The sequence below is a fragment of the Triplophysa rosa genome, linkage group LG2 (assembly GCF_024868665.1).
Source record: "Triplophysa rosa linkage group LG2, Trosa_1v2, whole genome shotgun sequence".
Classification (NCBI taxonomy): domain Eukaryota; kingdom Metazoa; phylum Chordata; class Actinopteri; order Cypriniformes; family Nemacheilidae; genus Triplophysa; species Triplophysa rosa.
In genome coordinates, this window is record NC_079891.1 from 23314991 (window position 1) to 23328388 (window position 13398).

Below are 13398 nucleotides of genomic sequence, written 5' to 3' on the forward strand. Positions count from 1 at the left end.
ACAAAGTTAAACATGCTGGCTTCTCATGCTTAACATGGTCAACATGTCAAAAAACGAGTTGGACGTATGACGTAGTATTTCTGTGCTTGATACACTCCCCAGCAGTCCAACTTGTTTCGGAAAGATTTTTATAAGTCTGGATCCCCGTTTCATAACAGGGATCCTATTTCTTTTATTGGGCAATTCTCCAGGAAAAGCATGGCAAGACGAAAGTAAGAGCCCACCCATGCAGCAACCGACGAGTGAGACCCGCTTACCATCAAGATTGGCTGCGCTGTGGGCCCGCAGCTGCAGCTCGTTACTCTTGCGATAGTGACGTTTTTCAGCAGCTGCACTGAATGATAATTATGCAGTGCTATTTTCAAAAGTGGAGATTTTTGATAAAAACATGCAAATACCATAATCTTGTCGGGAAGATTATCTTAAATAAACACAACTCATTTACAGTATCTTTGAGACATTATTTGTTTAGGCATAATAAAGCAGATATATCATGCATGCATGTAGTGAATGAGAATTATACAGTGCTATTTTTCAAATGTAAATGATAAACTCCAAATACCAAATATATTTTTTGCCTTGACAAAAGGGCACTTTCGGCATTACGGGCCAAAGAGGCTCAAGCTTTGTATTTGTTATTTTATACAGTTGTTATTATTTATTTATATATTGGCTATGAAATGATCTAACACAAATATAACCTGTCACTCTTCACAATCCTCCTTTGTTGCCCTCTTTGCAAAAGCTGTAATTTTGCAACTGGCCTTCTTTATTTTTACCACATAAAATTAAATAAAATTAGCTAGCTCTAAACTCAAAAGTAACTCAGAAATAAATTATTATATATGTACTTTACTACACATTGTCATAAATTCAATGTTTGACATAGGAGTTGTTTTAACAAAATGAATTGGTTCAAATGAGTCATTACGTCGCGAATCGGACATTAGCGGACATTAACGCGCTGTTTGTTTTTCACAGCTGTTAGGACATCGCAAAAGATAGAAGTTAACACGGAAAACACTTCACTGGATAGGATTTTTCCTTTACGTCAGCTGCATGTGCGGAACACTTGTCAGGGAAGATAAGGCAATATGTTTTTGAGCACATTCACACCCAGCTGCAATTCAGGTAAAAATATTCTCCGAATGCGCCACGTGAAACATGGATTCTGTCTTCCGACCTTGCCTTTGATTAAAATGTGAGGGAGAGAGACAGTTCAGAAACCGACGCGTTCGACTTCATTAAGCGCTCCGCAGAACGATCGGAATATGACATCAATGTTCCGTGAGAGCGTTTTAAAAGCATTATGGAGCACTCTGTCCTGTGATGCTTTTATGCTGTTCGGTTGTCGCAACACCAAATGAAGTCAAACACACACTTTAGTTTGGAGACAGAGGGAGTGCACGCGCTCTCTGCTCACTCTTTCCTGCACTTATCACAAGCGCTTCATTCACCACTCATAAATCACATTATATGTTCAAATAAAACTTTGGCGGGGCAAAAACTCATCTTACGCACACGCACCAATATGACCCTGTGAAATTTTGCTAAGCTGTGTGATTAGTTAGTTAATGTTTTTAATCGATTGACAGCACTAAAATAAACATGTTAAACAAAATAAATAGTGCATGTATAATTTCACTATACAAGTGTGATTAATCGCAGTTAATCGCACGAAAAGGGTGCGATTAATCGCGATTCAAATCTTTTATCTATTGACAGCCCTAGTTTAAACACAATTTGATGTTACAAGGTTAAGCACAGCAAGTCAAGAAGTTGTACAAAATCAAGCATCCATCACAGATTTTCTTTCTGCAGGAGACCTACAACAAAAGAGGTTCATGAGGGTCAGCCCATCCCATTCAGCCAAAGTTGAATTTGAAGAGACACTTTCCTGTCTCAAGTGGCCAATCAAAGTTAAGAATACCACTTCTCATCCTTTGGTCAGATGTTGTTAATGCTTTTATATGTGATTACACAAGAGCAACATCCCAGACCCCTCAAGATGACAAGCATGTTAATGAAAAGAGAAAATGGGAACAAAGCCACATGCTTAAAGTACAAGCAGGTTTGGCACATTATCATTTCATCAACGTTAACAAGGAAGGTGGATCAAATGTGCTCATGCATGTGGTTCACATATCATGAAACCCACACGTACACACACACAATAAAATAATCATAATAAAGTCATCTTTATTTTTGGCGACACTTGCCCTTTAAATCTTAATTTCTACAAATTACCAACACACAGAAAGCAGACTATTGTGAACACAGACTGATTAGCAGCAAATCATGTAAATGGCCTGTTGCCATCCAGACAGTTGCCACAGTGAGCGTTGCCGGGTTCCAAGGATTTAAATGAACTGATGAAAGCTCTGCAGAACAAATACTCCACAATCAGCTCAGCTTAGCTTTTTCTTCCTCTTCAGCTAAAACGAAAGACCACCTCATTCAACCATCCACCGCTAAATAAAAACATACATCTAATCTTTTCTAACTCATCCTTTTTAAATAGCTCAAACTTGTTTTCATCAGGAAATGTTGACCTCCTGCACACAAAAGTACACAAGCATGCTGACACGGCCGCTCGCTTCATTAGCCTACAGGATGCCATGATGGGTTAGAAGAACAAACACAGAGATGTTCCTTGAGATGAAGATCTCTCGGGTCTTTATTTTTTCACCAGAAATGATGATTAATATCAGCCGGTCAGATGTAGGAGTTTGCTTCGTTTTACCCTCCTGGGATTTCCGTGTCAAGGTGGTCTCTTTAAATCCTCTAAAAATGAAATCCGGCGTGGCTCAAACAACTTGAACGCAACTTGAAAAAACAAAACAAGTGACTCACAGTATTCAATGCCCAGAACGATGTCTCTGAAGTAGGGACGGGCCTGGTCCTCACTGAAGGGATTGTCGGTGGGAACCTCCATCACAGGCCTGGTGAATAATGGAGACAAAGAATTGTAGATTTATTATAAGCCATCTGTTGAAGAATTTATAGTGTTACAGATCACATGCTAAATACAGTTGAGAAGTTATTTAAAGGGATAGTTCACCCTAAAATAGTCATGATTTTTTCACCCTCATGTCATTCAAAATCTGTCTAAGACTCTTTTTTTTGTGGAACACTAAAGAAGATATTTTGAGAAATGTCTCGGTGGTTGTGTTCATACAATGGAAGTCAATGGAGGCCAGTGTTGTTTGGTTACCAATGTTCTTAAACATATCTTCTTTTTTGTTCTGCTGAAGAAAGAAAGTCATACATGTTTGAAATGACATGAGGATGAGTAAAGAATGAAAGTGTTTGCCAAAACTCTGCACTATGTACAGCCACAGCAATGCAGCAACAGAAAACAATCATTCATGAAGAGAAATAGGCGGAAATTAAAGACAGACAGATAGAAAAAACCCAAAAGCATTACGATTTAATAATGTTTCTGCAATGTCCCCCTTGTGGTTTTAGCGTGAAAGCTGAGACACCAATGAGAGGACCGAGGATGCTGGGTAACTCCAGGGCTGTACACACAGTGTATGTAATCCTTCAAAATGACTGAACTGTAGAATTTACATAAAACCAATCACAAATTCCACTTAGCGCAAACCAGGGTCCTTGAAGGCTATTTCATCCATACCCACAGGCAGTGAATCACGATAGAAGAGAAAGGCCAAACGTATTCAGCCAGGTCTAGTGAAAATAAAGCATTCTGTAATGATGCAAAGTAAGTCTTAATCAACTCTTTTTGAGGCGAAAGCTCAGGAACACCAAGGATACAAAATTTTGTTTGAAACAAAGCCAGCCAGCTGGTAAATCTCGCATTCGAGCAAAGTAAAATGTCATTTTTTGAATGAAATAAGTTCACATAAAAACTAGAAGACTGTTGCCCTTTAAAATGAGACTTTTATTTCAGCAAGTAGAACAATAGACAAAAAGCAAACACAATAAATAGAAAAGATTAACTACCCAATTATTTTTATATAAAAGGAGTAAACAAAAAGTGACTCAATGACAAAAGAACTGATCCAGAAACAGACAAAATGATTAAAGCTGAGTGAGAAAGTGAGAACATAAGCAGTTAATTAATCCCTTTGGAACAAGAGGGAAAACTGAGGCAGAGCGATGGATCTAAATGATGACCAATATGCAAGACTGGACTGACGTTGAGGGAGGGATGGAGTGATTAATAGAACGACAGAGAACGGATGAGAGCGGAGCCAAAGCATCAATTATGCACAATAGAGGTCTGAGTGGATACACAGAATACTCACCCCTTCTGCATTAACTCGAACACTAAAAGAGAGTGAGAGAGAGAGAGAGAGAGAGAGAGAGAAAGAGAGAGAGAGAGAGAGAGAGAAAAGAGAATTATTAAAGCACAACCAGAGAGAGAAAGAATTATATTCTGTAATTGAAAGATTTAAGATTTAAATGAATAGTGCGGCACAAAAGAGAATTTTGGGACACAAAATCTGGGATATAAAGCCCTTTTTGTCCATTTCAGTCACCCTAAACTGTCACTACGTATATGGGAAACGGGCATTCCTTTCTGTCGGTCTCTCGACGTTCTGTCGAGCCGACAGATGGGGTTCGTCCCTGAGAACCAATCACTTCCGACTTCTTAGAAAAGGCCAATGAAAATTGGCGAATGAAATTTGCATGCCGGACTCCGCCCCCGGATATCCGGGTATAAAAGGGAGACGGCGTGCCTCATTCACTCACCTTTTGTTCTTCGGAGCCTTCGCTCATGATCAACAGACTTCACTACAAGTAGCAACTACAAGACTGCCGGCTCTACGACGTGGTGCAGCGGACTGTCCCTTCCTGCGGCGACTTCCCCTGGGCGTCTCGGCGGTTCCAGAAGTGTTCGAGTTTTTTCTCTAAAAGAGCAAATTCTCCAGCGTGGCATGTCCCGCTGTTCTCGTGGGTGCAACACACTCATCGAGGAGGGGGACGGACACGATGTCTGCTTCCAGTACGCTGGGGCAGATGTTGTGGATACGTCCTGCCCGCACTGCGGGCGGTTGACGATTCAGACGTTGCGTCATGGGTGGCTGTGTTCCCACGGGACGCAGCCATCACCTCGTCTGCTTCCCCTTCCGTGACAGCAGGACTACGGCCCTGCCGCCTGCTACGGCGAGCAGCGAGGGTGATATGAGGATTACTGTGAGCGCTAATCCGTCAGCCAATGGCTCGCGGACCGTTCGCACCTCGTCTCGCTCGTCTGACCATTCCCCATGAGACGGTCTCACCATCTTGTTCCTCAACCACGTATCGGACACGGTACATGATGATGAGATGTTTGTTGCAGCATCGGAGGGTGACTTACTGGGATCAGACTCCGATGATTCCTTGAAGCTCCCTCCCTCGGGGGGTCGAGCTCAGGAAGAAGCGGACGTCGAAATGTCAGCCATGCTTTCCCGGCATTGGGTTGCGGTGCACCGCACTGCCTCTCCCAACGCTCGCGGCTGGATACACGGTACCTCGGGCTTGAGAGCGGCTCCAAGCTGCACTCGCCCCCAGTGCCGTGTTCCCCCGGAAGTGCATGAGGAACCTAGTACGACCTGGAACGCTCCCCTTCGGCGCGTACACGTCAACTAGTTCCATCGCCCTTTCTTCCCTCGATGGTGGGGCAGCTAGAGGATACGTCGATGTCCCCCAGGGGCTCGACCTAGACTCCCGTCCAAAGCACGTAGGCTTTTCGGCATCTGAGGTGTCGAGAGCTTACTCTGCTGCGGGCCAAGCTGTCCCCTCTCTCAACGCTATGGCCATCCTGCAGGTCCATCAGGCCAATGCGCAGAGAGAGCTCCACGAGGGTAAGACCGACCCAGCGCTTATGCAGGAACTCCGCGCCGTCACCGACCTCGCTCTACGGGCGACCAAGGTGATCGCGCGGGCCCTGGGTCGGGCGATGTCCACACTTGTGGTCCAGGAGAGACACCACTGGCTGAACCTTGCACAGATGAACGCTGAGAAAGTCCGCTTTCTCGATGCACCCATCTCGCAAGGGGGGCTGTTTGGTGATACTGTTGAGCTGCAGTTCTCGACAGTAAAGGAGCAGACAGAGGATATCAAGTATATCCTCCCCAGCCGCGACTCGACCGCCCTTTGGCCGCCGAGATCCCGTGCACCGTCTGCTTCCCAGCAGCCCTGGTCCTCTTTGAGACATCGAAGAGGAGACCACCACCCCGTCAGCAGCCGCGGCAGAAGCCAAAGCGGCCCTCATGGGAAGACCCCAGGGAGATCGAGAATACCTTCGGGCCCGACCCCAGCCATTCCATTGCTGGTTGGTCGATCCGGGACGGTTCCTGCCCCGTCCCAACAGCCCACTTCTACGAGTTTTCTCTCTCTCTGGGTGTTTATCACAGCCGCTCTCACCTTCTACACGACGGTGTTCGGCAACTCGACGTTGCGTCTCGGCGAGACCCAATGTCGAGGATAATCAGCAGCCTAAACACTCTCAATAGACGGTGCATTGTGCCACATCATCGTCTGGGTATTATCACAGCCGCTCTCACCCGCTACACGACGGTGTTCGGCAACTCGACGTTGCGGCAAGACCCAATGTCGAGGATAATCATTAGCCTAAGCACTCTCATTCGATGGTGCGTTGTGCTACATCATCGCCAGGCAGGTAAAACTGCAGAGCCGATCTCCTCTCCGGGGGCCCCCGCATGGCGAGGGATCCGCACTGCCAGCCATCGAACCACCCCCGGGAGGTCGATGAAGCAGAACGTACCCCTAGCCTCCCTGTCTCGGTCCCTGGGAGCCTGACAAGAGCTTCCCAAACCGTCACGGTGACTACGGGATACGGTCCGTCTCGGCTACGCGATCCAACTCCCCAGACGCCCGCCCAAGTTTCGGGGCATCCTCTCAACCTCAGCAGAGGCAAGGATGCTCCCGTGCTTCGGGCCGAGGTCACCACCCCTCTGGTGAGGTTTTACAGCCCCGTACTTCATCGTCCCCAAAAAAGCGGGGGTCACTAGATCTGCGTACCCTGAACAGGCACCTACTCAAGCTGCCATTCAGGATGCTCACGCAGAAGCGCATCCTGGCATCTATTAGATGTCAAGATGGATTCATGGCAATCGACCTGAAAGACGCTTACTCTCATGTCTCAATTCTCCCTCGTCATCGCCCGTTCCTACGGTTCGCTTTCGAGGGTCAGGCATATTACTACAGAGTCCTCCCTTTCGGTCTGTCCCTGTCCCCACGAGTCTTCACGAAGATCGTGGAAGCCGCCCTCACTCCCTAAAGAGTCTAAACTATCTCGACGACTGGCTCATTTGACACACTCGCGAGACCTGTTATGTACACACACAGGGACCTAGTGCTTCGGCACCTAGATCGATTGGGACCACAGGTCAACCGAGAAAAGAGCAAGCTCTCCCCGGTGCAGAGCAACCTCTTTCTGGTATGGAACTCAACTCTGTCTCCATTACAGCGCAACTGCGCTCAGTCAGTGTTGAACTGCCTGGAATATTTCAAGCAGTCAGCGGGCAGAGGCTCCTGGGCGCATGGCATCCTCGACGGTGGTGATACCCCTCGGGTTGATGCACATGAGACCGCTCCAACACTGGCTACAGAGTCGAGTTCCCAGGAGAGCGTGGCACACCGGCAGCAGGCGGATGGTGATTACGCCTCTCTGCCGACGCACCCTAACCCCTTGGTCTTCAATGACCTTTCTACGGACGGGGGTCCCTCTCGGGCAAGTCGAGACACGTCATGGTGACGACAGACGCCTCCCTGCAGGGTTGGGGTGCCGTGTGCAACGGGCACGCAGTGTCGGGGCGATAGACAGGCCCCCGCCTGCACAGGCATATCAACTGCCTAGAGTTGATGGATGTGCTACCCGCACTGAAGGGGCTACAACCTCTCATGCAGGACAAGCACATGCTGGTCCGGTCGGACAGCACAACTGCCGTAGCGTATATAAACCGCCAGTGTGGCGTTCGCTCACGGCAACTAACACAACTCGCCCGAAGCCTCCTCCTGTGGAGTCCGCAGGTGAGCAGATCCCTGCGAGCCACACATATCCCAGGCGACCTGAACCAGACAGCCGATGCGCTCTCTCGTCAGTTGACGCCTCGTGGAGAGTGGCGACTCCACCCCCGCGCAGTCCAGCTCATTGGGTACAGTTCGGGCGGGCTCAGGTAGACCCCTTCGCCTCCCTGGACACCACCCATTGCCTGCTAAGGTACCCCCCGTACCCTCTTGTGACTTTGATGCGGTCCTGGAGCCCCTCGGAGATGCCGCTCTTTCTCACCTCACGATGAAGACGGCTCTCCGGATGGCGCTCAAGAGGGTAACGGACCTACAAGCATTCTCCGTGTCCACAGATTGCCTAGAACTCGGGCCCGGTGATTCTCACGCTATCCTGAGACCCCGGCTCGGCTACGTGCCCAAAGTTCCCACCCCTCCCCCTACACCAGGTGGTGAACTTACAGGCGCTCCCCACTGGGGAGGAAGACCCAACCCCTTCCGTGTTGTGTCCAGTATGCGCATTACGCCTCTGCTTGGACCGCACGCAGAGCCACAGGAGCTCTGAGCAGCTCTTTGTCTGTTTTGGAGATCAGCAGGGAGGGCTGTCTCAAACAGAGAATGGCGCACTGGATCATGGACGCCGTCACTATGGCGTACCTGTCCTAAAATCGCCTACGCCCACTGGGTGAGAGCTCTCTCCACACGGAGTACAGCCTCCTCGTGGGCACTGGTTCGAGGCGCCTCTCTGGCAGACATCTGCAGAGCTGCGGGTTGGGCTACACCCATCACCTTCGCGAGGTCCTACAGCCTCCGCGTAAAACCGGTATCGGCTCGAGTCTTGCAGGCATCAGGCAAGACTGGCGGCCGGTAGGGTGTACGCCTATGACAGTACCTTCCACCCTTTCTTCTAGGTGGGTCAGCGTACTAAACTAGCCTCCCTTCTTCCCCCACTGGGTGAAGAACAGGCACTCCATCCATCACTAAGCAAGCACCTCCTGCGGGCAGGCTGGGCAGAGCAGCCCCGCCCCTTAGGCCGGGTACCAACTGAGTTATCCACAACATAGTGCTACCGGACGTTGTAATCCCCCAGCAGGGCGGTTCCGTCTGATGTATCTTCATGATTGGTTCCCACCTTGGCAACCCATGACCTTCCCTAGGTGGACCTCCACCTCGCGGTTAACTCCTTCAGTCCACACATTCTTCCCATGAGTTCTCCCCCATCGGTGAGACCATGTTGGTATCTCCACTAAACTCCTCCCTCCGGTAGGAAGTGGTCTCTGTAGCGCATCCCCCGCTTGAGGAAGTAGCGCTTACCCAGTGGCCTTATGGTACCAGGCGGCTTCTCGCTGCAGAAACAAGGCCGCCACCTGTGAGTCTGAAGGCAGGGGCCTTCCCACCTTTCAAGTAAAGCTCTGGGACCCCCTACCTACCTACTGGTAAGTTACAATTTCGCGGTAGCGCTCACGGCTGACACGCCCAGGCCAGTCAACGTCGCTTCGCTAGAGATTGTGACAGGGCACAGTGTTGTGGCATTTTCCATAGGAACCCCATCTGTCGGCTCGACACAACGTCGAGAGACCGACAGAAAGGGTACTTCTCGGTTACGGCTGTAACCTCAGTTCCCTAATGGAGGGAACGAGACGTTGTGTCCTTCTTGCCACAACACGTGCTGCCCACTGCAGCAGTCGTGAGAGGTCTCAGGCTCCTCAGAACTAAGGTGAGTGAATGAGGCACGCCGTCTCCCTTTTATACCCGGATATCCGGGGGCGGAGTCCGGCATGCAAATTTCATTCACCAATTTTCATTGGCCTTTTCTAAGAAGTCGGAAGCGATTGGTTCTCAGGGACGAACCCCATCTGTCGGCTCGACACAACGTCTCGTTCCCTCCATCAGGGAAATGAGGTTACAGCTGTAACCAAGACGTTTTCTTTTATAATAATTTATTTAATTTTCATACAAGTTAAAAGGCCAGTTCACCCAAAAATGAAAATTCTGTCATCATTTACTCACCCTCGAGTTCCAAATATGTATTGTTTTTGTAATACAAATCTGAATTGAAATTGTAAATTTCTTTGTTTGGTCAAACACAGAGAAAGATATTTTTTAAGAATGCTTATAACCAAACAGTTCTTGGACCCCATTGACTAAAATAGTAGGAAAAATGACAACGGTAGTCAAAAGTGCCCCTGGAACTGTTTGCTTCCAACATTCTTCAAAATATCTTCTTTTGCTTTCAAAAGAACAAAGACATTTATAAAGCAATTTCTCCTACTATGATAGTCAATGGTAGCCAAGAACTGTTTTCATCGTTCTCTGTGTTCATCAGAACAAAGACATTTATACAGATTTGGAACAATTCATTTTTGGGCGAACTGTTCCTTTAAGCACACAACTTTGCGAATCTTTACATACGCTAAATATGCCGGAACCTCACATGACCCTCTCTTAATCAAAATGAACTCTTCACACGCAAGCATGATGTCTGCTTTTATTCACACCATTGCTCAGTGGTGTGAAGTCAGTCAGGATTGTGTGCCAGACCATCAGCCAACAGCAACAGACACTTTATACTCATTTCTGCAGTATGAGTCAGAGCAGACGCGCAGTCTTGCATGATTTGGAACGCTACAGAATCTCACTTCAGCCCATTAGGAAGATAGACTGCACTGTTTGATCTATTTCAGATATGCCACAGGCTGCTTTTAATTAAAAGTTTGTAATGGTAGTCCATTCGTAGTTTTTTTTGTTGCTTTTACCTTACTGCAAATGTCAGCAATGGTGTGGACAGAAGATATAAATAACTGTGATTATTAGAATACTGGGAGAATAGCAACAAGTGTTTATGAGTATGCACAGATCTGACACAATGATTTTATCACTAGTATATACACACTACTGATCAAATGTTTTAGAACATTAGAGTGAAATGTTTCTCTTAGGAATCTCTACTAAATATATGAAATTAGTTTAGTAGAGAAAAATATTTTTTCATTAAAAAACATCCATTTAATTTAAAGGTCCAGTGTATGAAAATTAGCAGCCTCTACAGCTCAGCACACCGCTCACCCCTCACTTTCGAGACAGAACTAAGATGTCGTCATGTTTACGCTTCTTTGCCGAAGGAGATAACGTATTTATGAAACACGCTCTGTAGAGCAGTTTGTCTGTTTTGGGATACTGTACCGGTAGAAACAACATGGCGAATTCCATGTAAGGGGACCCACGGTGTATGTAGACAGAAATAGCTCATTCTACGTCAATAAAAACATAACTCTTCATTATGTAAGGTCTTTATACATCTCTGAAGACATAGTTATGTATATTATATTGTATTTCTATCAATAGACCTTTCAAAAAATGAGACACTGGACCTTTAATAAAAATGCTTTTGAAATGGATGACTGAATAATGAAATGGACGAAAGAATATGAATATGAGTGAGTGTTCTGAAACTTTTGAAAGACAAAGAAGAAACTGTACAACAAAAAGAACATACCCATGTGAAGGTTGTCCTCCGCTGGATCATCCAGCACCTGAAATAGAAAAGTTGTTTTAGAAAAGGTACAGGACTGGCTGATCTCCAAAACATTTTATATCTATGACACACTGGTGATGCCTGTGTCAACACATTAAATATACTCATTTTTGTATGCAAGCACGGAGACGTCTTGGGGAGTTCCTAAAGGGGGAACATTTTGAGTTGTGTCCCAAATGATGCACTTAAACTACGCACTACTGTATGTACTCTAACATCTAGTGTATGAATTGCAGAAAGGTAGTATTGCTTCAAATGGAGCACTTTATACTAACCAGAGGTTTCCCAGACGAGGGCAAATGTAATCAAATGCATAACCCAATGCACGTCAATGAAAACTGATTTATGCGTTGAACGTAATTGTCAGCCATTTTCCCCTTTGCAGGAGAACTTTGCTTGGGAAACATCTGATAGCAGTGGCGTAACTTTGTTTTGAAAAGTGGTGGGGACAAAAACAATTAATACGTTAATAAATTGTTTCTGTCTCGTTGGGAATATTTATCATATAAAGTAGGCCGTTGCATACTCCGCTTTTTGACTCCAGCTCGGTTCCCAACCTGTCATTTGGGGAAGGTCACTTGCTGTTGCGGTGCATTACACTTAAAAACAATTTATTCCTATGACTAAAAATGTCACTTGTTTGTTGGTTTACGCCTTTTTGTGCTTGGACACTGGATGCACAAGCAAGGCCTGCGAACGCGGATGATGTATTCATTTCATACTGGCCGTGTTTATGCAGTCGCAGCTCTCTGTCTTCCGCAAAATGAACTTATGAGTGTGAGCAACGGGAGATAGTGAGAAAGCACCGCATCCTGCGTTTTCCACGACTTTTAGATGTTAATGGCCCCTAAACAATACACACCTTCCGCAAGCATTTCTTAATTTCTTCCAAAAAGTGATGGGGACATGTCCCACCCGCAAATTACGCCTATGTCTGATAGCCCTGCTTCTCTTCCTCTACAATTATTTATTTCACTACACTTAAGGCTAAAATACAGGACTTGTTGCAGAAAGTCTGTTCCAGTCTGCAGATTTGATCAGTTATTGTGTTTCTATCTGAAACTTTCAAAAAGTCTGCAAGTGTATGATGTCTAGTTTAAAAAAAATCTGTTCAGATTTTAAAAGTCTTGTAGTGTATTCCAGCCATTACATAATTTTGCTACATAATTTTGGTTGGATGACTGTATATCACCCAGGTACTTCTTTTCTAAAATGTTCAATGTGAACAAACTACTCAATACTACTTGGGCCTAAAGTAGGCAGAGCAGGATGATGTTTGGACCATAGGAGGTTCTCTGTCTCACTTTGTAAGTTTCTTTAAAAATTTTCAAGCTCTGATTCAATTTCTCTCTTACTCCTTCACCCCTATTTTCTCATTTTGCTGATGTCCGTGGGTGCCGCTGTGATTGAACAGCACTCAGACGGAACCACAGGGGAAGGAAGGAAAAACTATTTTCGTACGTATTCCTTTATTCTGCCTTCCTTTTCTTCATTCTGAAATCGATCGTGCTCCTCTCCACATTCTCTGGGTTTTTAGTGAGTATCTCTCACAGATTTACTCTGGATGATTTTCAGAATCGCTGTAATTTTGTTGCTATTATTTTTCTGTTTGCCACAAAATCAGTAATGACACATGACTAGTAATAGTACGAGAGAAAGAAAGAAAGAAAGAAAGAAAGAATGAAAGAAAGAAAGAAAGAATTTGATCTTCCTACCTCAACAAGTTTAACAATATTGAGGTGATCCAGTTTTTTCAGGATGGCTATCTCCTGGTAAACTCTCTCTAGAGGACCGAGCACCTTGGGCTGATCTCCCTGTGCGGCTTTAGGACCTCGTGGTGGAGGGCGACCTGCACAGAAAGTGAAAGAACGACTGTAAAAATG

At 46.1% G+C, this 13398-nt stretch overlaps 2 protein-coding genes across 7 annotated transcripts in view; one reads left to right on the forward strand and one right to left on the reverse strand.

The window, feature by feature from the left end:
* The window catches only part of LOC130570032 (uncharacterized), a 185139-nt gene extending 175387 nt beyond the window's left edge, over positions 1-9752 (forward strand). The window contains exon 2 of the mRNA XM_057360105.1: positions 6767-9752. Within this exon, the coding sequence (XP_057216088.1) occupies positions 7515-8273 (759 nt within the window). The 5' untranslated portion in view covers positions 6767-7514 and the 3' untranslated portion in view covers positions 8274-9752. The remainder of the gene's footprint in view (positions 1-6766) is intronic.
* The window catches only part of camkk1a (calcium/calmodulin-dependent protein kinase kinase 1, alpha a), an 81554-nt gene that overhangs the window by 12664 nt on the left and 55492 nt on the right, over positions 1-13398 (reverse strand). For all 6 annotated transcript variants that reach the window (XM_057359839.1, XM_057359857.1, XM_057359811.1 and 3 more), the window contains 4 exons: positions 13231-13364; positions 11477-11513; positions 4272-4293; positions 2854-2942 (listed from right to left, as the gene is read on the reverse strand). In XM_057359839.1, the coding sequence (XP_057215822.1) occupies positions 2854-2942; positions 4272-4293; positions 11477-11513; positions 13231-13364 (282 nt within the window). The remainder of the gene's footprint in view (positions 1-2853; positions 2943-4271; positions 4294-11476; positions 11514-13230; positions 13365-13398) is intronic.